The following is a 22,335-nucleotide window of genomic DNA, read 5'->3' on the forward strand; positions in this document are numbered from 1 at the left end:
CACCCCAACCCAGCATGAACCGGTTCTCATGACAACCATCATGTAACAGAGGAGAAAATATCACCCACTGTGGGGCCCACGAAAATCGTACTCTCCCATCATTGTCTTCCCCGGCCACGGTGACAGATAATGCAGGGAAGGAGATTGCATTTTCCTCTTCAGGCGGCTAGACAGCTCGTTGGTGATGTCAGCAGCGGGTGAAACGTAACAGGACCAAGCAAGGCTCCGTCTAAATTCTACTGCCTCCCCTCGAGGAAGGTGACATAAGACATGACTAATGAGTCCACAGAAAAGACAGCAGTGGCTTAAAAAAAGAAAGTACATCAGACCTAAAAAGTAGGTCCCACGAGATTACTGATTCATGCTGATGATACACAGGTAGACGAACGCTTAACCAGCATCTCTGTTTAAGACAAACATGGGGCGAGGGGCAGATATCTGCTGAGCACAGCAGACTCGGGCACCAGCCAGGCTCTCCAGCCACACTCAGGAGTGGTCTTGTGTCCACGAAGGACAATGAAGAAAACTGAGGCTCAGAGTGGCCCAAGAGCTCGTCTCAGGCCACAGACAGCGAGATGCAGGGTCAGGACTGGACTCCCCCACACTGGTGTCATTTTCGGGAGACAGGCACTGCTCCCAGAAACATTTCCCATGCCTGATGCCAAGGCCGTAGATGGGCTCCGAAAGACACGACCCAAAAGCTCAGGTCCTCAACTCATCCCTGAAGGGGAGAAGTGCGTGGTTGCACACTTTCAACACTCTCGTGTATAAGCACACTTTCATGTATTTTCTAGTAACTGACTATGTGTACGAGGAGTTTCAGAAGTGTGGCATCCATAGGATACAGGTGAGGAGTTACCAGAACTTCCCGAAGGCACTCGGCGTCCACTACAGGGTCAGGCCGACCAGGAGCGCGACGGTTCATCCTGTGTCCACTTACCTGGGCCACAGGGTCACCAGGCATTTGGTTAGACATTATTTCTGGGTGTTTCCATGAGCCTGTCTCTAGATAAGATTAACATCTGAATCAGCTGATGAAACACAGCAGACGGCCCTCCCTGTGTGAGTGGGCTTCATTCCGTCTGCTGAAGACCTGAATAGAATAAAGGCTAAGAAAGAATTCTTTCCCTCTGGCTGCCTGTCTCTGAGCTGGGACACTGGTCTCCTGCCTTCAGACTTGGATTCAGACTGAAGCTCTCCCGTCGGTTCTCCTTCGTCTGGACTTCTCTGCCTCCAAGAGCAAGTGAGCCACTTCCTTATAATTAATCTCTTTGCATAAATCATCTCTCATCATCTCCCTCTCTCTACATACACACACACCCACACACACCCTATTGGTTCTGCTCCTCTGCAAAATCGTGATTTATGCAAATGGACAACACCCAAAAGCCCTGGAACACGTTTGAAAAGCTGAAATCACTACAAGAAGGAAACCACCCCTACATCTTCAGTGGTGTTGTGGTTGGTTGTAGATTCTAAGTGCTGGTGGAACCTTTCAACAAAAAATCATTATTGGTTGTATTGTTATGTATGGATGAATTTATTGCCGGTTATTTAATAAAGACTATAGTCTATGTTAACACATAATGGATCAACATTAACAACTAGATACTAAAATTATATTTAAGACACTGTAGTTCAAATAAGAATAATTCACATCACTATTGCCAAAACTGATGGATACATATTCTACACGGACGCAATGCCAACCCCCCAAAGTGAGACGTGATCACTACCACAGGGTTCTCTCTGCACTGAAAAGGTGAAAGAGTTGGGCCAACTCGACCGAGGAGTCTTTTACCTCGTCTAAGAGTCCATGTCCTAAAAACACAGATCGCCCTGGAGGTGGAAACCCAGATTCCCTCTGAAAATCCATCTCTCACTCAAGATCCTTTCATGAGAGCTGTCTGTTCCATGTTCCATGTGTCTGGTGTAACCCTTCCCTGTCTTAAGCCTGGGCCGTGAACCTTAACACGTACAGCAAACGACTGAACCCCAGCATGTAACAGGCCTCCAGGAGTCAGCTTTCCTCGGATGAGTGGTAAGACCTGCTCCTAAAAGATCCATACTCTCAACTGTGTACCTGAGCCCAATCACCAGGGCCTCACCAGCTTCTCAACACAGAACTATTTCCATTTGTTGGATCTGGAATGTTCCCTGCCGCACGACAGAGGCTCTCAGATTTGCACAGAAACTGTCCCTTTGGCATCCCCCAAATACACTCATCCCACCCTCCAGTCCTAGGTGGCCTCTGACCCTTAACTGACTTCAACTCGATCCTCAAATCAACCTGATGGCTAACCCCTGGTCATTCCCAAGTTAGGCGCATCCTCCGCCCTCCTATGGCTAAGTTAACTCTAACTAGTCTGTCCATGAAATCCTCCACCAAACACAATCCCAGCCCAGCAACACGGTCCAAGAGAAATATTCCAGAAACAGCAGAAGTAGGAAGAGGGTTATTATGAGACTGGAGAGCAGGGCTCTTCTAACTTGTACAGACTTAGGCTGGAAATTAGCAACATGGAGACTGAAATGGCTCCTTGGACGCTGACTTCTAATTTCACCATCCAATCCAGGGGCCTACAATACCCCTTAGACTATATACAAAGTATGTGTGTATTTGTGGAGGTTGTCCAAATCTCTCATCACAGTCTCACATGGTAAAAGAAGGTCAGAAATCCCTGCTCTGATGAAATGCTGTCAGTCAGATACAACATTGTATAAAGTTTCAATAAAGCTGAAAACCCTGAATATTCATTGGAAGGACGGATGCTGAAGCCAAAGCTCCAATATTTGGGCCACCTGATGAGAAGAGGATGAGCTGGTTAGATAGCATCACCAACTCAATGGACACAAATTTGAGCAAACTCCAGGTTACAGTGGAGGACAGGGGAGCCTGGCATGCTGCAGTTCATGGCGTCACAAAGAGTTGGACAGAGCTTAGCGTCTGAACAACTACATGCTGAAAATAAGCAGCATTTAGATGACATATCTAGTTGAAGAAAACTCTATTTTATCTTCCAAACTCATTCATATGGACAAGTTTATGACTTCACTGAGACCTACTCCAGGCTGAGTCAAGAGGATGACACTAGAAAATAGATTCCAGGGCAGAGCTTCAGAGAGAGGATATTTAAAGTACCAAAGAAAAGGCATCAGGTCAGTTCAGCCGCTCAGTCGTGTCCAACTCTTTGCGACCCCGTGAATCGCAGCAGGCCAGGCTTCACTGTCCGTCACCAGCTCCAAGGCATGCTACTGGCTAAATGGCAGGTGTCACCCTTCACCTTTCCAAGGGCAGACTCGGGCGTCTGGCTGAACAGTCTGATGGGATGTGAGTGCCAGGGGGCTGCTGGCCCCTCGGAGGCCGGCAAAGAACCCCCTCCTGTCCCCACCCCACCTGCACCCAGCAAGCTGAGGACGTGAAATTCCACCACCAGCCACACAATAGCTCTCAGGAATGTGCAGCAGGCCAAGAAATGTGGTTCCTAGCGAGGTGTGAAGTCTACTGTGAAACAGCATAATATCACTGTGGAAATATTTCTGCTGCTTCCGCACAACACTTGAGCTGGTACAAAAAATACTGTTACTGTAATTATGCAGATTCAGTAAAACCAAGTGAGGTCCCTGCTGGTCTCCAACAGCAAGTGGGGAGCAGACATGGCAATGACTGTCCTGAGACCCTGGAGGAATGAGACAGAAGACCTCACCCGATTCTCTCTGGATGCTGTTGGCGCAGGTGCACGAGCTTTGACCCTTCAAACAACCCTCCAGCCTTCATACGTTCCAGGCACTGAGGACCAGGAACTGGAGGACTTCTCCACTGAAACTATACCCAGAAATCCTGAGCTAGCGTCAAGGACGAATGGTTTTGCCTCCTTAAATGTGACTTTCCCCAGCCACTCCTGCACTGGGTGAATAACAGCCTGCCTCCCTGAAGCCTTCTAGACACTCAGGAGAGGGAGCAAGCTGACTCTGCCAGTTACCAATCCACTGCCTCTCGACAAGCCAGTCCTTCATTGACTGCTCCGCAAAAACTGAGTTGGGCTCTTGAAGCATTTGTTCTTTGCAAGGTGGCGCGGTGTTAAGCTCAGTAGAGGTCGCTGAGATGCTGCGAGGGGCTTCGTGCTAAAACCTCGGGCCTCGCTTGCCCTGCCATGCAAGCAGCCCCGCCCCGCTCCCCTGGCCCCAGACTGTCTCCCCCAGCACCCATCTCAGGCAGTGTCATGGCACAGGGCTTCCTGCAAGACCCCTTCCCTCAAACAGCTTCCCTGGCACCCCAGAAAGCAGATACCCAGTCACTTCCAGAGTGTAGACATCCAGCAACTCCATTAGCATGAGACCACTACACCATCCAGGGAGCCATAGCTGGGGCCAGGGCCGGGTGGTGGTCGGGGGTGGGGGTCTCCTCTGGGGGCTCAGCCCCAGGCTGAGGGCGGCCGCTGCTCCCGGGTCCGTTACCTCCATGCTCTCCAGGGTTCTCGTCTTACTTGCCAGCCCCTCACCACCCAGCTCCCTGTGTTACACTTCATAATTCCGTATGTTTTCTGTGATCGAGTCACAGCCTGCCTCTGCCTTGCTGTCCAGCCCTGCCCTCCTCGGGAAGCCTGGGGCAGGAGTAACAGCTCTGGGAGTGAGAAGTGGACGGTGACCCACTGGGTTCTTGACGCTGTGCGCGGCCATCCTTGACACGGTGGACGTCTGGAGAATGAGGGAGGTATCTGACTGCCTCGTCCACTGACTGCTTCTCGGTGCAGGACCCTGGGCTAGAGACAGGACCAGGCACAAGGAAGAAAGAGCGACCTTCAAGGCACTGACTGGCCAGCTGGGGAAACCAGACGTGCACCAACCCTCAACTCCGGGCAGTAAGTGCTGAGAGCTCCCGGAGGTCAAGAGCAGTAAGCCAGGGGTCAGCACTGGGACCTCAGGCTAGGAGACCGTAGCTCCTACCTTGTCATGCGTGTGTGCTCAGTCACTCTAGTCGTGTCTGACTCTTTGCGACCCCAAGGACTGTACCCCACCAGGATCCTCTGTCCATGGGATTCTCCAGGCAAGAACACTGGAGTGGGTTGCCATGCCCTGCTCCAAGGGTCTGCCCAACCCAGGGATTGAACCTGGATCTTTATGTCTCCTGCACTGGCAGGTGGGCTCTTTGCCACTAACGTCACCTGGGAAGCAAGAACTAATCCTCTGACGGGCTCAGCACCACAGAAAACAGAGACTGGGCTCGCTTTAGATGGGTCTCCAAGCCCCAGTCCGTCCCCCAGAAACCAACTGTTACCCGAGTTCAATGTGTGGTGGGTCCTGGCTGTGACCAGCTGCCTTCTGCTTCACTGTCAAGAGATACACCTAAGTAAATATTTGGATAGAGAAAAAGACTTTTTAAAAAAGAAAAGCCATTTCAGCTTAAGTGTCTCTGACAGGGGGAGTCCTTCCTCTAAAAGATTTTTAAGAAGAGATTAGGGAAACATGGTGACTATAATCTATCAAGGCCAAATGAAAACTCCTTCAATAAAGCCCCTCCGCATGAGGCTATTAAGGAAACCCAATAACCACATGGTGGAGGATAAAACCTGTCATTCACTGAAAGACAGCATGGTGATTCGGGGGAGAGAGCAAGAATAAAGAGGCTACCCTTGGCTCGCGGTGCGAGTGACGGCGGGGGCGCCCAGCAAAGCCGCCCAGGAACAGTAGGGTTTTAATGAACCATCTGCAAGGTGGGAGAGGCATCAAAGCGAGGAAAATGGAATTTTCTGATGATGAATGAGAGCGGTTTTCTAACAAGGGTGGGCCACGGTGGAGGCTGAATGAAGGATGTCCACTCCACCAGAATCAAGTCACTGCAGACAAGTGAGTGGCTACGGAGGGGCCCCGACCTGGCCTCCTACAGGGGAAATGGGGAGTCACAGGGGTTACTTTAAAAAGGGAGGTGGGGTCTTCCCTGGTGGTCCAGTGGTTAAGACTCCTTGCCCCCACTGCAGGGGGCACAGGTTCGATCCCTGGTCGGGGAACTAAGATCCCACATGCTGCACGGCATGGCAAAAAAAAAAAAAAAGCTTTAAAAAATTAAAAAGGGGGCTGGGATGGAATCTGAGCTTGACACAGAGGTCATAATGAAGTAGTATATAGCAATAATGGTGGTCAAAATTATATCAAAAGCTTACTTCTCTGTATATCTTCATTCATGTCTTCTATGAAAACATGCCCCTTTGTTTCTATGTGAATATTCATGAATTACATACTTATAAAATACTTACAACTTCTCTGTAACAACACCTTCAGTTATTAAGACTTAAAGGTTTGTATTCCATAGACCAGCAAAAACTTCAAAAAAGTCAAGGCACTAAGAAAAGGTTGGCAACAATTTATTTTGCCAAAAGAGGCAAAATTTTTGAATACTATGACCATCACTTCATAAGAGAAAGAATACGTTGACACTCAGGAAAGTACAAGGAAATCACCGTAGGAAGGGCGAGGCCTTTAAAGTGAGTAAACATGCCTCTGCAAGACTTGCTGCTTTGCTCTTAAGTTTTAAATCTGCCTGCGAGATCAACAAAAACTTGGTCATGAACCAGGACTGTTAATACACCCAGGTTTGAGAACTACGAGCCAAGAAAGCAAAGGCAAGAAAAATATACACATTCTGAAAATGAAAAGAAAGTAAGACGAAGGGAGGGAGGGAAGGAGGAAGGGAGATAGGGAGAAGGAAAGTAGCATTTAGAATTTCTTTGATAAGAATGAAGACAGAACTGGACAGGAAGGAAGGCTCACATGAGCCATCCATGGCTGTCAGGAGTGTATGTAACAGGAAGACCCTGGATAACACCGACCCAGGGAAGTCATCAAAGCGGGGCAGGGACCCAGAGGAAACCAAGCCTCTGCAGCCAAGAGCGCAGGGTAAAGCCCGGAGCGTCTGCCCCGCCGCCCCCACCCCCAGCACTCGCTGGCCCCCGAAGGGCACTGCCTGAGAGACAGCACGGGCATTTCCCGAGACCAGCGGAGAGTGGAGCTTCCTTGAGCGCTGGTCCAGGCACGTTCCTCTGAATTAGTATATTTAAATCAGATTACAGAGATGCAGGGATCATATGGGCTCCCTCTGGTGGGTCTGGCAACTGCAGGGAATCTGCTACTTTTTACAAAAGAGACGTCTCAATAAGTTTTTTTAAAATTTGGTTTTGAAGCTATAGAACAGTGGCTCTCAAACTCGTTGATCTCACAGACCCTTCTGTGTGCTCCAGAAATTCGTGAAATCTCGATGCATTTGCAAACAATGACAGCACCTGCCACGACCACTCACCTTGTCTACACCTCACGGGAAATCACCGTCTTGATTTGGGTGCTTATTCTTCCCATGTACTTTTTTCACACCTACCTACATAGTCACGGAACCAAAAAAACTGTGAGACTGAGGTGTGCGTGTGTGTAGACAGAGAGAGAGGAAGAGCTGAGAAGCAAGTGAAACACAGACAGACAGACAGAGAGCCTGGACTAAGCACACACTGAGAGCACCGTGGGGCATTGCTGGGCGTATTTTGAAAGAGCTATTAAAAAGATGTCCTAGCTTAGTATCACTCATAATTTATTTGTTGCGCTCAACATTTTACTAAAACCTCATCTAAGCTGACATAGGTACATCTAGCTTATTTATGTTAATTGCTATGAAGTACTCAATGTACAATTACAGTCCCTTGTCCCTTTTTTTAACACTTAAAAGAAAAATGCCAGATCATAGAGAACACTGCTGCTGCTGCTGCTGCTAAGTTGCTTCAGTCGTGGCCGACTCTGTGGGACCCCATGGACAGCAGCCCACACGGCTCCCCCGTCCCTGGGATTCTCCAGGCAAGAACACTGGAGTGGGTTGCCATTTCCTTCTCCAATGCATGAAAGTGAAAAGTGAAAGTGAAGTCACTCAGTCGTGTCCGACTCTCTGCGACCCCATGGACTGCAGCCCACCAGGTTCCTCCATCCATGGGATTTTCCAGGCAAGAGTACTGGAGTGGGGTGCCATCGCCTTCTCCACATAGAGAACACAATGAAAAAGAAAAAAAGGAAAACTACCAAATAACTCTACAAAGTGGTGGCAACTATATGCTCTCCACAGAGCTGGGTGTAAGATTCATGGTTCCTCTGTGCTTTGTCGCTAAGTCATGTCCGAGCCCGCCAGGCTCCTCTGTCCATGGGATTCTCCAGGCAAGAATGCTGGAGTGGGTTGCCATGCCCTCCTCCAGGGGATCTCCCTGACCCAGGGATCGAACCAGCATCTCCTGCAACTCCTGCATTGCAGGCAGATTCTTAAACGCTGAGCCGCTGGGGAAGCCCATAAAAAGCGTATGTCATTCTGAATAATAATAAGAGCATATGCCCTGTGCTCACCACTCACACCCATTTTCAGAAAAGAGAACAGTATTATACCAAAAACTTTGTAGCCCCTTGCTGATTACAATCCTCTGCCACTCCTTTTGCAGGTAACGACAAACTTAATGTTTATTTGCTTTCCAGAACTTTTCCACATGTGCACAAACCCCTAAATAATATATCAGGTTAGTTCTGCCCATGACTTAAGTGTTACACAAATGCAATCAGAATATCTAAGCTTTGATAATTCTCTTTGCCTAATGCTACTTTCTATGTTCATTCATCTTGATGTATTTGGTTGTGACTTACTCATTCTCACAGACATGCGAATGCCATACTAGATCCATAGTGCTATGAACATTCTCACCTACCTGCTGATGTAAGCACTCATGATGCGTCTAAACTATAGGCTTGGGAGCTGGACTCCAGGCGTGGGTTTCAAACGCCCGCAGAGCCTTCTCACTGCCTCACATGCCGGCCAACTCTCGGTATGTCAGATTTCCCCCTGCCGGATTGTCACACTGAGGCCTTTACATCTGATCAACACAAATCCTCTGTTAATTACATGTGGAGCAGATTCCCCACCCAGCCCACTGCTTGCCTTTTAACTTCCTTTAAGAATTCTTTTATTAGACGTAAGTTTTACCTTAAGAGTCAACTTAAAACATTGTTTCCATTAAGCATTCCTCTCTTTTAGGAATTCTCAGTTCAAGAGGCTGTATTCTACCCCCAGAGTCATATCAGTAATGTCTTACGTTTTTCTCTGAAGTCTGGAAGACTTTCTATTCATGATGGATTGTAAAGCGATTTAGAATTGAATTCTGCATGTGCTGAGAGGTGGACAGCGGGTGTTTTTTTCCTCTATGGTCAACTAAGAGCAACTCCTGTGGAATCCACCATCTCCCCACTTATTTAAAGTCGGTTCCATTCTATAGTGAAAACAAATTCCCAAAGAGGAGGCGAGGTCTTTGAGAGTTCTCTATTTGACCACACTTGTGCCAACACGAAACCACCCCAACGACCAGAGTGCAGTGACCTGGGGTGCTTGGCAAGGCACAGCCCCTTACACTGGCGCGCTTACGTTTCTCCTGGCTATTTGTAAACTTGCTCTTCCTACAAATAGGAAAAATGGTTCTTCAGCTTCTCCAAAATACGCTTTTATTAGATTTACGATGAACTTATAGATCAATTTTGGGAGAGCTACCATCTTCATGAATCTACGAACACGGTATATTGGCCCTCTGTCTCTTCCTTTATGTCTTTCCATCATATCTGATAATGTTATCTACAAGTACCTTGAACATCTTCTGCAACAATGATATCCAGATGCTTCAAAGTTGCAGGTGATGTTATGACTGAAGTCTTTATTTCATTATATTTGCTAACTGGTTATAACCTATAGATAAGAAAGATTCTTGGACGTATTGTCTTTGTACCCACAGCTTTGCTGGATGGTCTCATTAGTGCTAATAATGGATCTGGACGTTCTAGTCAACTTCCTGGGTAGCCCATCATGCCATTTACAAATAAAGCAGCTTTAGCTCATGTTTCCCAAAGCTTAGACTTGCTTTTCTCTTTCTGGTTTACGGCGTAAGCTAGGCCCTCCCACACAATGATGAACAGAGATTGCAACAGTGCCTCCTACACACTGATGGCAAATAACCCTGAACTGCTAATTTGATAGAAGTGTTTATAATGACTCACCACTAATTACGATGTATGCTGTGAGTGCTTGACAAATACCATTTATCATGTTACGGAAGTTCCCTTCTGTTCCTAGCTTGCTAAAAGTTTTTATCATAAGATATTAATGCCGTCAAATGCTTTTTTAAGGTCCTAAAACATTAAATGCCTTCAACTTGCTTCCCTACATCTATTAAGGTGGTCACCTGCTTTTCCTTAATAATTATACCACGTTAACTCACACCAGTTAGGATGGTGTGACGCAGTGCACGCACAGGGATCACGTGGAGGGCACAACAGCCAGTGAAGTAAAGCTGCAAGCATTTCATTTAACAATTTTTACCTGTTCATCAAAAATGAGAATAATCCATGTTCATAAAGATGAAACCTCTAATATTGTCTTTTATACCTAGTTTGTTATTAACAAGTCTAATATGAAATGACCTTGATATGTTCCTTTTTTCTATTTTTTGAGAAAGACTACAAGACTTCCCAATTTCCTAAAACCTTACAATAAGATCACCTCTACCAGCTCTGTTTGTAGTGATGCTTCCTAAGGCCCACTTGACTTCACACTCCAGGATTTCTGGCACTAGGTGAGTGACCACACCACTGTGATTATCCAGGTCATTACGACATTTTTTTGTATGGTTCTTCTGTGTATTCTCACCACCTCTTCTTAATCTCTTCTGCTTCTGTGAGGTCCTTACTGTTTCTGTCCTTTATCATGGCCCATCCTTGCATGAAATGTTCCCTGGATATCTCCAATTTTCTTGAAGAGATCTCCAGTCTTTCCCATTTATTGTTTTCCTCTATTTTCTTGCATTGTTCATTTAAAAAGACCTGCTTATCTCTCCTTGTTATTCTCTGGAACTCTGCATTCAGGTGTATTTTTCCCTTTCTCCCTTGCCTTTTGCTTCTCTTCTTTCCTCAGCTATTTGTAAGGCCTCCTCAGACAACCACTTTGCTTTCATGTATTTCGTTTTCTTGAGGATGGTTTTGGTCACTGCCTCCTGTACAATGTTATGAATCTCCCTCCATAGTTCTTCAGGCACTCTGTCTACCAGATCTAATCCCTTAAATCTATTTGTCACCTCCACTATATAAATCATAAGGGATTTGATTTAGGTCATACCTGAATGGCCTAGTGGTTTTTCCCTACTTTCTTCAATTTAAGCCTGAATTTTGCAATAAGGAGCTCATGATCTGAGCCACAGTCAGCTCCAGGTCTTGTTTTTGATACTGGAGGTGATGGAATTCCCACTGAGCTATTCAAAATCCTGAAAGATGATGCTGTCAAAGTGCTGCACTCAATATGTCAGCAAATTTGAGAAACTCAGCAGTAGCCACAAAACTGGAAAAGATCAGTTTTCATTCCAATCCCAAAAAAGGGCAAGGCCAAAGAATGTTCAAACTACTGGACAATTGCACTTATTTTACCTGCTAGCAAGGTTATACTCAAATTTCTTCAAGCTAGGCTTCAGCAGTACATAAACTGAGAACTTCCAGATATACAAGCTGAGTTTAGAAAAGGCAGAAGAACTAGAGATCAAATTGTCAACATTCATTGGATCATAGAGAAAGCAAGGGAATTCCAGAAAACATCTACTTTTGTTTCATTGACTATGCTAAAGCCTTTAACTGTGTGTATAACAACAAATTGTGGATAACTCTTCAAGAGATGGGAATACCAGCTCACCTTATCTGCCTCCTGAGAAACTTGTATGTAGGTCAAGAAGCAACAGTTAGAACCAGACATGAAACAATGGACTGGTTCTAAATTGGGAAAGGAGTACGTCAAGGCTGTATATCGTCATTCTGTTTATTTAACTTATATGCAGAGTATATCGTGCAAAATGCCAGACTGGATGAAGCACAAGCCGGAATCAAGATTGCCAAGAGAAATATCAACGACCTCAGATATGAAGAGGATACCACTCTAAGGACAGACAGTGGAGAAGAACTAAAGAGGCTCTTCATGAGGGTGAAAGACGAGAGTGAAGAAGATGACTTAAAACTCAACATTCAAAAAACAAAGATCATGGCATCTGGTCTCATCACCTCATGGCAAATAGATGGGGAAACAGTGACTAATTTTATTTTCTTGGGCTCCAAAATTACCGTGGACGGTGACTGCAGTCACGAAATTAAAAGATGATTGCTACTTGGAAGAAAAGCTATGGCAAACCTAGACAGAATATTTAACAGCAGAGACATTACTTTGCTGACAAAGCTCCATCTAGTCAAAGCTATGGTTTTTCCAATAGTCACGTATGGGTGTGAGAGCTGGACCACAAAAAAGGCTGAGCACCAAAGAACTGATGCTTTTGAACTATGGTGTTGGAAAAGACTCTTGAGAGACCTTGGACTGCAAGGAGATCAAATCAGTCCATCCTAAAGGAAATCGACTCTGAATATGCATTGGAAGGACTGATGTGAACATGAAGTTCCAATATTTTGGGCACCTGATGTGAAGAGCCAACTCACTGGAAAAGACCCTGATGCTGGGAAAGATTGAAAGCAAAAAGAGAAGGAGGTGGCAGAGGATGAGATGGTTGGATAGCATCACTGACTCAATGGACATGAATCGGAGCAAAGTCCAGAAGGATAGGGGAACCTGGCAGGCTGTGTCCACGGGGTCACAAAGAGTTGAACACAACTTAACGGCTGAAAAACAACACCACAGTAAGATCATCTGAGAATGATGGAAGCAAGGCTATTAATTCCAGCTTTAACCTACTTCAGTTTTCTACTGAATATAATCTATGCTCATGCCCCAGAGTGTGATATTTCTGGCCTCCTGCTACTTTTTAATCTAAATTTCTAACTTTCCCATGAAACCAGGAACCTTCTCGTGACTGTCTGATACCGTTTCTCTCTCTCTGACACCTTCTCACAGCTTGGATCCCAGTTCATGTTCAGAAAAAAAAATTTTTTGATTGACAGACTGACTGATCCCTGACTGATCCCTGAAGTGTTTTCCTTCAGTCTTTTTCTTTAAACTTTTACTAGGAAAATTTCAAACATACGCAAAAATTGAGAGGATAATGATTCATCATGTATCCAACAGTCATTTCAGTGACTTCAGTTACTGACAATTCTTGACCCACCTTCTTACATTCATCCCCAAATGCCTGTCCCCCACTATTTTAATGAAAATCCATCCTTTGGTTCACAGTATTTCAATATGTATCTCTGAGAGAGAATAACTGTATAAAAATATAATATCACTGTCAGACTCAAAAACTAAAAATAAAGAACTCCTAAAACTCAAATGTTCAGTTAGTGTTCAAGTTTCCAACAGTCTCACATCTTTTTTTCTCTTGAAAGATGCTTTCCCTTGACAGGATCTGCAAGTGGTGATTGATTGAGATCTGTTTGTTTTTTTTTAACCTATAGGCACCAGCTATTGTTTTTTCCTTGCTTTTATTTGAAGAAAGGGAATCATTTATCCTGAAGGGCAGTGCTTCTCAAACTGTCTGTGGCAAAGATAGTTTTAGGTTTCTAATCGGTCTGGAACTGATATACAGGTGCTGTGCAAAACCACCCCGCAGACTGAACGCACAGAGCTCACCAAGAGCATCGGGGAAGGCCTGGCGGACTGTGTGCAGGCCCACAGACGTCCTCGGACAACAGCCTTTAACACGACCGCCTTCTCATTTCTCATCACTCGCTTTGATTCTTGTACTTTCTTCGTTAGGCAGACCTCACCTTGGGTAGCATCGCTAGAGAATTTCCCCAGGCTGGATTTTGTTCATTGCATCCACATGATGTAGTTTAACGTGCTTCTCTGTCCTCTGTGTTTCTATAAATGTGACTGTTAGATCCAGCAAGCTGAGCTGATATAGGTCCAGTTTTCTTTGACGGGACTTCTTACAGGTGGCCTTGTATTCTCTCGAGAGGAGACACATGTGTCTGGCTGCTCCTCCTTCTGTGATGTTAGTGGTCACGGTGGCCAGAGCTACCACCAGAATCATAGGGCGACTATCTTCGCCACACCTGAGCAGTCTGAAGTCAGTGTTTTCATTGCTAGTTAGTGATAAGTAACTTTTGATAACTCTAATATTTCTCTTTAAGCCATGAATCTATAGCTGTGAATTTTTAGATAGCTAGAGACAGGGAAAGCTTTATTATTCTTTTCTTACTGCTTTCCACATCAACTACATTGCAGCCAGGCCCAGTCCTAATAATGTTATTGGGTCTCTGACATTTATTACAACTTCAACTGTCAACTAGTACATGGACAACTTATTTTAGGTTTTCCCACGTGACTGTACACCTCTAACACTCGGGTATAGAATTTACGTGTGTGAGTGTCTGTCTGTGCAAACAAAAACACACATACATAGTTACAGAATGTTAAAAACAATCAAATCAAGCATGCTAATCATATTTTTCAGCTTTGTTCTATCTTTACTCATTTGTCTGCTAATTCATCAATCTTTGACTGAAGTCATTTAAAATCTACGATCATAATGAACTTTTCAAACTTGGATTTCTTCAGTTTTGGTTTCTGTATTATGGCTATGATGTCGGGCACATTGAAATTCCTAAGTCATAAAAGCATCTCGGTCCACGTATCAGCCCTCTTTATCCACAGTTCCGATTTCCCACGCACTCTATCCAGCGTTAGTAGCTGCGTTACCGATTTTCCCACGCACTCTATCCAGCGTTAGTAGCTGCGCTACCAGCTTTGCTGTCAAGTTTTTGCTCCGTGTGCCTTTTTCTTGCCCTTTACTTTCAACCTCTGGTGACTCTGGTTCAGGATTCTCTGATTGAAAACTGTCCAAGCTGATGATGGATGTCTTTAAATCGGTACATTTAACACATTTAAATTTGTGAATACTGATACCTTTTCTGGAACACAAAAGGGTTTTATTCACAACTAATAGTTAAATAACGTATATCCATTTCTATGCTTATTCTTACTTCCTTTACCCCACATCTGATGACTCACCTCTCTTCTTCCTGAAATACACCACGCAGTGAATAAAATAATGATTACCAAGATTATGAAATAATAGGAAAGCTTTAAAGAACGACCATACAGTTTTTAAAATTACATATGTAGCATGATTACAACAATTGGGATTAAAAAAAAAAACCCTATTCAGAGAGTAATAAAGTGAAAGAAGGAAAAAAACTCTTTTTGATTGTTAAGGTTAGATCAGACTTGGTACCAGCTGAGGCCAGGAATCCACAAAACACAGTCCTCTCTCCGTGACACTGCGCCTGGAACTGAAGCCCTGGCTGGGCCGTAAGCAACTCCTCCATGAAAAGCGACAGGGCAGAACAGGTGATGCTCAAGTGATGCCACCAGCTGGCGGGGAGACCCTGAGCATCACTAAACCTGCTGGGGCTTCAGACTGCCTGTGGCTGCAGTGGAAGTAACCCGCCTCGCAGGGTTTTAGGACGAGGAGCAAATGGAACAAGGTGTGTGGAACTACCTTACTGTATTGATACATACGTGTACATGTGTGCGTGCAGTCTTTCTGACTACAAGGCAGAACACACAGTCACATCATCCGAAAACCAGCCATGCCCGCCTCCCGCTAACCTGGCCTGGACCCCGCAGAAGTCTGAAACAAGAAGAGGTTAATTCCCTCTCCGCCCGTTTCCCACCTTCTCAGAGACCCTGGGTTCTTCCTCCATTAAAACACCAGCGTGCGTCTCACAGCCTCCACTGCCATTCCCATGGCTCGCAGGCTCACCAACCAGTGGGCACTGTCCTTTCTCATTTTTGTAACATGATAAACTGGGCTGAGCACCTGCCGCTGCCGTGACCTGGACACCTGCTCCCTGACGCCACCCCTCTGCTGGCTCAGTAACTGCGGGTGACATTCCACCACTCGGTCATATTCCCCGGACTCTGACCTGTTTCCTAACAAATCTGCATCCTTGTAACAGTTAACGTGGAAAATAGTCAGCTTTCCCAAATAGAAAAGTGCTCATCTCAGCAGTTCTGGGATCAAGCACAGGTGGACTTTTGTGCAAAGCTAATACCTATTTCTGCATTTTCACAGATTCCCAGGGAGAGTTGAGCACCCTGAGGCAGTGGTCTCCTACAACGTGACTCATTTTACACAACAAGCAATGATTACTTATCAGCCTAAAGAGCCGACACCGTTCCTGCTCATATCCAACAACCCGAGGAGCCAACACCGTTCCTGCTCACTCCAACAGCCCAAGGAGCCAACACCGTTCCTGCTCACTCCAACAACCCAAGGAGCTGACACCGTTCCTGCTCATATCCAACAACCCGAGGAGCCAACACTGTTCCTGCTCACTCTAACAACCCACTGACCTGATGCTTGCACGAGGGAGTTTTGTTAATAATTATTCCTCCTGTTTCAGTGAACACGTTTGTAAGAACCACTAAGGGAGTAACACAAGATATTTCCTGCGCCTCATTAATTCCATTTGTTTCTTACATAAAAACAGAGATGGTTTAAAAATATGTTAGTGAAAAACAAGTGACATTGCACTCTTTTAGGAAACAGACTCAAGCTTTCAGGAATTTTCACAAATTGCCAAAAAAAAAAAAGATTCGCACATGTTAGGATGTCAGCTACCAGATGCGAGGAGGTGGGTGCTTTTGAGAATGACCAGAATATCAGATTTCCCGATTAAAAAAGCTCTCTGAACCCAAACACAAACTTTGGGTATAGAACAGCGAAGCCCTTTCACAGAGAAAAACACGCACAGCAGCCACAAGTCGGCAGCAGGCGACGCGGAGGAAAGACCTTGGGGGCAAGAAGGCACCTTACAGTCTCAGCCAGAGAGCGCCAGTGCCCCTGGGCTACCTAAGAAATCCACTGGTGTCCAACACCATGTACGGGTGACCTCTGCTCACTGGGAACTGGAGCAACCCAACCAGAGGTCTCAGCCCTGCATCTCCAGCCCTCTGCAATGGAGGGTAAGTGTGAGCCACCGACTGCTCACTCATCAGGAGAAACGCAGAGGCAGGCACGTGGGGACCGGAAGGCAAAAGTCAGACAAGAGGCAGTAAAGGCCTGCCAGTTCCTGCGTTACTAACACAGCACGCTGGCCAGGATGTCCAGAGCCCCGCCTGCACCAAGCACCCCGCCAAAGACGGATGCCACAGGGCCCCGCGCGGCTCGCTGGGACCGACCGGGAAGCCCCGCGCCGCGGGGCCCGGCTCACCTGGTGGCGGGAGAAGAGGCGCACGGCCTCCAGCTGGTGGAACACGGGGTAGTGCTGCGCGTCGATCTGGTCGCGCCGGTACACGTCGCCCACCACCAGGAAGGCGTCCAGCCCCGCGCGCAGCAGGTCCCACTGGTGCGCCGACGTGTGCGCGCGCAGCATGTGCGTGGCGTTCAGGAAGTAGTTGTCGCCCTTCTTCCGGCTGGGGTGGTCGGCCGGGATGAGCAGGCTGTCGAAGTTCTGCCAGGTGGTGACCACCGGGGACAGGTCGTCGTACACGGAGAAGAGCGGGGTCCCCGCACGGCCCGGGTACTGCGCGTAGAAGTGCTGCTTCACGCGCTCCTTGAGCAGCCAGAGCGGGTGCTGCGGCTGGTTGTGCAGGTTCCGGCCCACCTTGGACAGGACCTTGCGGGTCAGGTTGCTGTAGTCGTCCTGAGGGTAGGACTTGCCCAGCAGCTCCACCGCGCTGCCCGGGGCTCCCGGGGCGGCAGGCCTCGGGCCCAAGGGCTGATGCTCGTGGCCCCGGCAGACTCCGCTGGCCTTCCGGGCCAGGTGGACACGCGCCAGACCGACTGTCCTGAGAGCCCAGCAGACCATGGCGGCAGCTTCCTTCACGGGTTCTGGAAAGAGGACACATACACAGCAGAGTCACCTCTCACCGGAGAGAGTCGGTCTCCCACCAGCACACACCCCGCCCCCCCCACATCAAGAGAATCATGAACATCATGATCCCCAATCTCCAGTTGTCCTTCCCTGGACACTCGAGACAATGAAATTGAAGAAAATGTCCTTTATTCATGTCATGTCATGTCCTGGATCCCTCACATGGAACAAACCTATGGATGTGACGACCTCCTTTTATTCTGACTCCATTCGGGGTCTCATTCCTGAAAGGAAGCCCGTGACTGCATCCACCGGGCCCTGAAGGATGGAGGGAGGTTTGAACTGCCATCCCCCAACTCCATCCTCATAATCACCAAGTTCTGCTCACTTCTGCCAAAAGGTGACTTCCAGAATAGTTCACTATGTTGTAAGATGACATGAACAACACTTTTTTTTTGTTTGTTTCAAATAAAATACATCAATTTAGGTAATGGTTATTTTTATGTCATTTAAAAAAAAAAAACAGAAGTGAAAAGCTTAAGGAAATATTACACAGAGTGATAGACCACACCAGTGGACAGCTGGAACTATTTTTATAGATGCAAATCTTTTCTACCCTCACATCTGGTCATGTCACTCCCACTTAATACCATCGCAGGATCCCATCAATGACACGTCTGTTTGGTAAAAGAGCAGGTTTCCACTGCACACCCACGGGAAACCAGGAGCAGGGCATCCTCACCCGGACTCGGGGATCTCGGGCATGACAAGCTTTAGATGTCAAATCCCTACAGTGGTAAAAACAATTGCTGTGAACTTAAATCAGCCAAACCCATCTTCTAAAACTTGGCAGTTACCAATGAGTTACTATCAAGCCCACAGGTAGATGGGTTATTTGACTTCTAGGCTCTACATACTACCAAGAAAGCACTTAATTTCATGATAATAACACATTAGACGGGAACAACATTGCTCCAAGTGACCATCCAGAGCACCCCGGGGGTGCACCCCAGCATCACAGCCCACCTGGATGACGAAGCTGAGAACACCCAGCTCCGAATTAAACGCCTGTGCACCTGTGAGGTGGCTTATTAGACGCCTGGGCGTAGACCTGGTGTGTGAGCCGTCACGTAAGAAGTTTTCACGGAACCCAGAAACTCTCTGGATTTGTTCATTTATGGCACTGTTTTGTCAGAGTTGTGGCGGAAAGTGTTTTTGGCTGAGCTTCAGCGGAAATCTGTCTTCCCCTCCACAGTGCTCAGGCTTGTCACCGCTGTGGATATAAATTTTAAATATGCCCGAGCCGCCTTATGCATCTCAGCACTCAGTCACGCTGGTGGGTTGTCAGCGACCCGGCTCAGCGCCCTTGGGAGACACAAGAAAGCCTCTTCTCTCCAAAGGCGTGTGCTGTCTCCACGCTCAGGAGCCTTCTGGGGAAGGTGCTATCACTGCACACAGGCTTTGACTGCTTTTGGCTCTCAGGCTTCTCATAGAAAACAGTACCTATCTCCTAGGGAAAGATCCTGTTCATAATGTGCTTAACTCATTGCCAGTATAAGACACAATATAAGTTAAATTAAAGGTTAAACATGGCCCATTAAAGGTTAAAAAAAGAACCCAGCCTGTTAAAAAAACAGTCGCCCACTGAGACAGAGAACGCAGGATGAACTCCAGATTTTGCCCGGATGACTCCACGCGTGTGTCTGTGGCTGGAGCGACCTGCACAGGCTGAAGTTAAGTACGGGTGACACAGCCACGTCATCAATCCCACATTCATCCAGCTTAGCGACTGAGCTGCTGGGTCCGCTTCTGGCGGAAGAAGAGTCACGTGGCATAACCTCTCCTTTAGTGACATGAAACCCTTCCGTGTCTCGTCTCCAGGTTCACGGTCAAACTTCACTGTGGTCCAGAGTCAGTGACGGGCATTGCGTGGTGTTGATTTACCAGCCTCGGTTCCAGCATTAGCTGCTGCAGAAAGAGCGGTTTCAAGGCTGAGCTCTTTCGGGTTTCAGAAACGGGAAGAATCTGTTCATTCTACGTGTAATCAGTTTCATTTACTCTGTAGTGACTGCACACTCATTCCTTGGGGGACATCAAACTCCATGGTCACCAGGCTCCTTGACATATGTCACAATGTTGAGTAGGCAAATGTCCAAAATACTGCTTTTCACAAGAAGCTGCAAAGTAAGGCCGTGAGCAACTTCGGGCAGGAAAGAGCTCTGAAGAGGGGGCCCTGTTTGTCTTGTCACTAACCTGAAACCAGACACCCCCAGTTGTATTCATCCAGCCCGAGCACACCTTTCAGATCTCTGGACCACACAATGCCTTGCCTAACCTGTTGGCAAGACGTCGTGTGGTCCAGAGAAATCAACCCTGAATATTCACTGGAAGGACTGATGCTGAAGCTGAAGCTCCAATACTTTGGCCACCTGATGCGAAGAACCTTTTGGTTCTTTCCATAGATCAGAGGAATAGAAATGAAGCCTAAGTCATTAACAGGTGACCAGACTGCTTCCCTAGCACCCCCTTCAGTAATCTCTCAAACAAACTATGAGAACAAGCTAACATCTAAAGAAAAATCACAAGAAGTCCACCAGCTGGCACACCAGCCTAACCGCTCCCCCATCTCAGTGATTAGCTGAGATTATTTCTTCAGTTTTTCCCTTTAAAACTCTCATGGCTGAGCAGAAAATTCACATATGGCTTTGGAGGGACCCAGCTACCTTTCTAGCCTCCCCTTGCCTTCTTTCTCAGGACAAATAACATGTTTTACTTTTTCAGGCACCTGTGTGTTAGGGAATGACCTTTCGGTACTTCTAGAAATAGCATTTTCTTTAATTTTGATATATTAATCAGATCAGATCAGTCGCTCAGTCGTGTCCGACTCTTTGCGACCCCATGAATCGCAGCACGCCAGGCCTCCCCGTCCATCACCAACTCCCAGAGTTCACTGAGACTCATGTCCATCGAGTCAGTGATGCCATCCAGCCATCTCATCCTCTGTCGTCCCCTTCTCCTCCTGCCCCCAATCCCTCCCAGCATCAGAGTCTTTTCCAATGAGTCAACTCTTCACATGAGGTGGCCAAAGTACTGGAGTTTCAGCTTGACATATTAACAGGCTTATTGGAATTTTAATTACATGGCAAAACAGTAAATGGGTTCAATTAAAGTGTTTTCACCTCTCTTATCTCATAGGTGATGTTACTCAGAAGGGAACTGTAATAAAATAGTGTAGAGAAATAAAACACATCATGTTATGTTAGTATAATTGATGCTTTTGAACTGTGGTGCTGGAGAAGACTCAAGAGTCCCTTGGACTGCAAGGAGATCAAACCAGTCAAGCCTAAAGGAAATCAACCCTGAATATTTACTGGAAGGACTAATGCTAAAGCTGAAGCTCCAATACTTTGGCTACCTGATGCAAATAACCAACTCATTGGAAAAGACCCTGATGCTGGGAAAGATTGAAGGCAGGAAGAGAAGGGGGTGACAGAGGATGAGATGGTTGGATGGCATCACCGACTCAATGGACATGAGTTTGAGCAAACGCCAGAAGATAATGAAGGGCAGGGAAGCCTGGCGGGCTACAGTCCATGGGGCTACAAAGAGTCGGACACGAGTGAGCGAATGAACAACAACTACTACAATGTTAGTAGAAGCTAGTTCTGAATTCAGGAAAATCTGTATCAAGACATTTATACATTTTAGACAAACAAACAAGATTGGGTTACAGAATGTTCATATGACCCAAACTGAAGGAGTTAAAGAAGCCAAGAACACAGCTAAAACTTTTCAAATAGAGCAAAGATCTTACCAAAGGGTCACCAGGACCCAGGCAGAGTTCCGTCCCTGGGAGAGGAAGACCAGAAGGGAAAGGCCCTGAGCAAATAGAAGTCTGTCCCCGGGGACAAGGCCACACGCTATCAGGAGAGCTCCATCCTGGAGAATAACGGGGGGCTATTTGGGGAGGGGTTTTATGCAACACACGAAGAATAAAATCTTCTTTTATTAAGATTCTTTTATTATTAAGAAAAAAACACACAGAGAGTCCAGCCTAGATGTGCAGAAAGACGAGAAGATACTGTTTGCAGAGACTCTGGAATTCACTGGGCAGCCTCCTGCTGGCTTGGTTGAAGCCAATAGAAACAGAAAGAGTCGCACTTCTCACGCCAAATGAACCTACGGGGAGGTAACCATCTGTGGACATGGGCGTGCCTCCCTCCAGCACATAACCAGGACAGGGCCAGGTGGACACCGCGTCTGGGTATCACTCACTTGCAGTAACACGGATCGCCCAGGCATCTGTGGACATGGGCGTGCCTCCCTCCAGCACATAACCAGGACAGGGCCAGGTGGACACCGCGTCTGGGTATCACTCACTTGCAGTAACACGGATCACCCAGGCATCTGTGGACATGGACATGCCTCCCTCCAGCACATAACCAGGACAGGGTCAGGTGGACACCGCGTCTGGGTATCACTTACTTGCAGTAACATGGATCGCCCAGGAGAACGTGTGAACGCACAGCGGCA

At 46.8% G+C, this 22,335-nt stretch overlaps 1 protein-coding gene across 11 annotated transcripts in view; it reads right to left on the reverse strand.

Moving 5' to 3' along the window:
• FARS2 (phenylalanyl-tRNA synthetase 2, mitochondrial) overlaps positions 1–22,335 on the reverse strand; it is a 304,681-nt gene that overhangs the window by 237,737 nt on the left and 44,609 nt on the right. For 10 of the 11 annotated variants that reach the window (XM_061398944.1, XM_061398945.1, XM_061398946.1 and 7 more), the window contains one exon: positions 17,200–17,819. In XM_061398944.1, the coding sequence (XP_061254928.1) occupies positions 17,200–17,796 (597 nt within the window). In that variant the 5' untranslated portion in view covers positions 17,797–17,819. Of the gene's footprint in view, positions 1–15,657; positions 15,796–17,199; positions 17,820–22,335 lie in introns of those variants that run through there. The other variant, XM_061398947.1, reaches the window with a different exon arrangement.

Source organism: Bos javanicus, chromosome 23, assembly GCF_032452875.1.
Source record: "Bos javanicus breed banteng chromosome 23, ARS-OSU_banteng_1.0, whole genome shotgun sequence".
Taxonomy (NCBI): domain Eukaryota; kingdom Metazoa; phylum Chordata; class Mammalia; order Artiodactyla; family Bovidae; genus Bos; species Bos javanicus.